Here is a 2500-nt window from a genome sequence, read left to right as displayed (position 1 = left end):
CCCCCCCCCCTCCCAACCCAATCAGTTGCAGCGGGGGCATTCCCCACCCCTTTGTGATGTGTAGCTGTAGGGAATGCGCCTTTCTGTAACTGACTGGGCAAGCAGGAGGGGGTATCAGTCTGGGTTCACATAACTAGTGGCAGAGGGTTAAAAAGGATCATCTCTACTTGCCCCCAACTCTCGGAGACCCTTTAACACAGGGTGGGCAAATCCAGCCCTCCAGCAGTACTGATGCCTGTAGTGCAAGTGTTGCAATGCCTTATGGGACCTGTGGTTCCTCAACAGCTGGTGGGCCAGAGTTGCCCACCCCTGCTTTAAGAGAATCTTAACGCTGGGAGTCATTGGTGGGCTTACCTGTCATGTGACTGCTGTTAATGGCTGTCACCTCAGTCACATGATCAAGAACCTGTCCCACCAACTCTCAAACATAAACATTGACAGCTCAGTCACTGTACTGGGGTGAGCGCGCTCTCAGAACATCGGGTTGGTGGACACAAGTATGCGGGTGACACACCACCGGTGGGAAAGTGTTAACAGACCAACAGAGTGCAATATTAGGGTTCACATACACTTCAGCCCCCGACACAAATGAAGAGAAAGATAATAACATTAGATGATGAGAGTTGTAGTGTTTCCAGTATAAAAATCACTTTCCAGATCATTTTTAACTGCCAAAAGAAATAACCCCACCAAGGGGCACTCCCCGCATCCCTCTCCCCTATTCATGTATGTGACAAGACCTATCACTATATAGACACACGTGCACTCCATCTGTCCTTTTATTCCATGAATACAGCCATTCCTATACTAAGCATGCATGTCATATAAAGAACGGCCCTCACTCGGCTCTCTGCTCGGCCACACGACTTTCTTCTCTTTGCTTTCCGCTAATATCTTCCCTTTCACCACCGGTTCCTTTGCTCCGCTGCCGAGCCCCCTTTGACGCCATTGCTGTCGTGGGCAACACAACTCACTTCCGGGTGACAGGAATCCTTGGAAAGCAGCCGGCCGCCATCTTTCCTTCTGGCAGAACAGCGCATGCGCGTACGACTGGGTTTTTCTCTGCCGTGTAATAAAGCTTGGAGTGCTGAATAGCTTTCTAACACAAGTCGTAACCGGTTTTATTGCTTGTTAATGTTTCCTTTTTATTAATAAAGAGTATTTTGTATAGGTGTGGCTTTATTATCTTTAAACTCTTTTTTTTTTTTAATCTTTGCTCTCCACTTTGCCCAAAGCACACCTCCAAGTACCGCACAGCTATCACCCTTTATAAATTAGCTGCATAGTAAGGGGCGACAATAAATGCCATAATCTTTGTGAATTACTTTTTACATACAAAATTAGCCCAGATTCACACCGTTGCTTTGCAGTAACGTGTGTGAGGATGTTAAGCGTTGAAACAAACATTTTCACCAGCACACCAACAATATTGCAGTCCAAAGTGTTCGTTTATTGGAACGTCATGTCACCAAAACTAGCACTTTCGGGGCCACGTCATTGCTGAGTCTGATGAAGGGGACCCTGTGAGGCCCCGAAAGTGCTAGTTTTGGTGACATGACGTTCCAATAAACGAACACTTTGGACTGCAATATTGTTGGTGTGCTGGTGACATCAATTCATTTTTGTAACATGTTAAGCGTGTCGGTGCAATGGGGTGCCATTTATTTTGAGCGGCACCTAACGGACCTCTTCCGTTGCAGCACACAGGAACACAGTACCATGCATTGCGGTGCACTACAGTACTATAAATAGAGGAAATATGTCACAAGCACAGCATAGATCTTTATTAAAGTCAAAACGTTTATCAGAGATTACATCACAATGCAAACATTGCACCATTTCAGGGCCACTCAGGAGCAAGAAAGAAAGGTGCATGCACTATTTACAGCAGTGATAGGCAAACTTCAGTCCTCCAGCTCAAGTGAAACAACTACACATCCCAACATGAATCTGCCTCTGGGAGTCATGCTTATGCCTGTCAGAGTCTTGCAATGCCTGATGGCATTTGTACTTGTGCCACAGCTGGAGGGCTGGAGTTTGCCCCTGATTTACAGCAATGCTTCTTCTATCCCCATCACACGCCTTACTGGAAAGAATCTGGCGTCTAAGGTACTGTAGCAACTGCCGACTGGTTAATGGGTATGATGCATAGAGAAAATATGCTGCCAGCACACAATAGATCTTGGTTATAAAGACCAAACTTTCATCAGAGAGATCACATCACAGTGCAAATATTGCAACGCTTTCTTCAGTCATCATATAGCTGACGAATGAGTCCTGCCTGGCCCTGAAATGTAGCAATATTTGCACTACAAGCTTGGCCTGTATGACAAAGATCCATGGAGTGCTGGCAATAAAATTCCTCCAGGCTTCATACCCATTAACCAGCCAACAATTGCTACAGCACCTCCTATACTTGAATTGCTCAGGTTTATGTACTACAATTTCAGAAGAGTATAATTAATCTATTAATCTATCCTATTTAAGAAGCAGTTACATA

General features: G+C 45.4%; 1 protein-coding gene across 1 annotated transcript in view; it reads right to left on the bottom strand.

Annotated features, from left to right (window-relative positions):
- ALG9 (ALG9, alpha-1,2-mannosyltransferase) overlaps positions 1–953 on the bottom strand; it is an 86009-nt gene extending 85056 nt beyond the window's left edge. The window contains exon 1 of the mRNA XM_018564028.1: positions 843–953. Coding sequence (XP_018419530.1) covers positions 843–949 — 107 coding nt within the window. The 5' untranslated portion in view covers positions 950–953. The remainder of the gene's footprint in view (positions 1–842) is intronic.
- Positions 954–2500: the final 1547 nt, after the last annotated feature.

Source organism: Nanorana parkeri, unplaced genomic scaffold, assembly GCF_000935625.1.
Source record: "Nanorana parkeri isolate BGI_ZX_2015 unplaced genomic scaffold, ASM93562v1 scaffold716, whole genome shotgun sequence".
Taxonomy (NCBI): domain Eukaryota; kingdom Metazoa; phylum Chordata; class Amphibia; order Anura; family Dicroglossidae; genus Nanorana; species Nanorana parkeri.
Note: the sequence above shows the minus strand (reverse complement) of the source record. Positions and strands in the feature narration are given on the sequence as shown.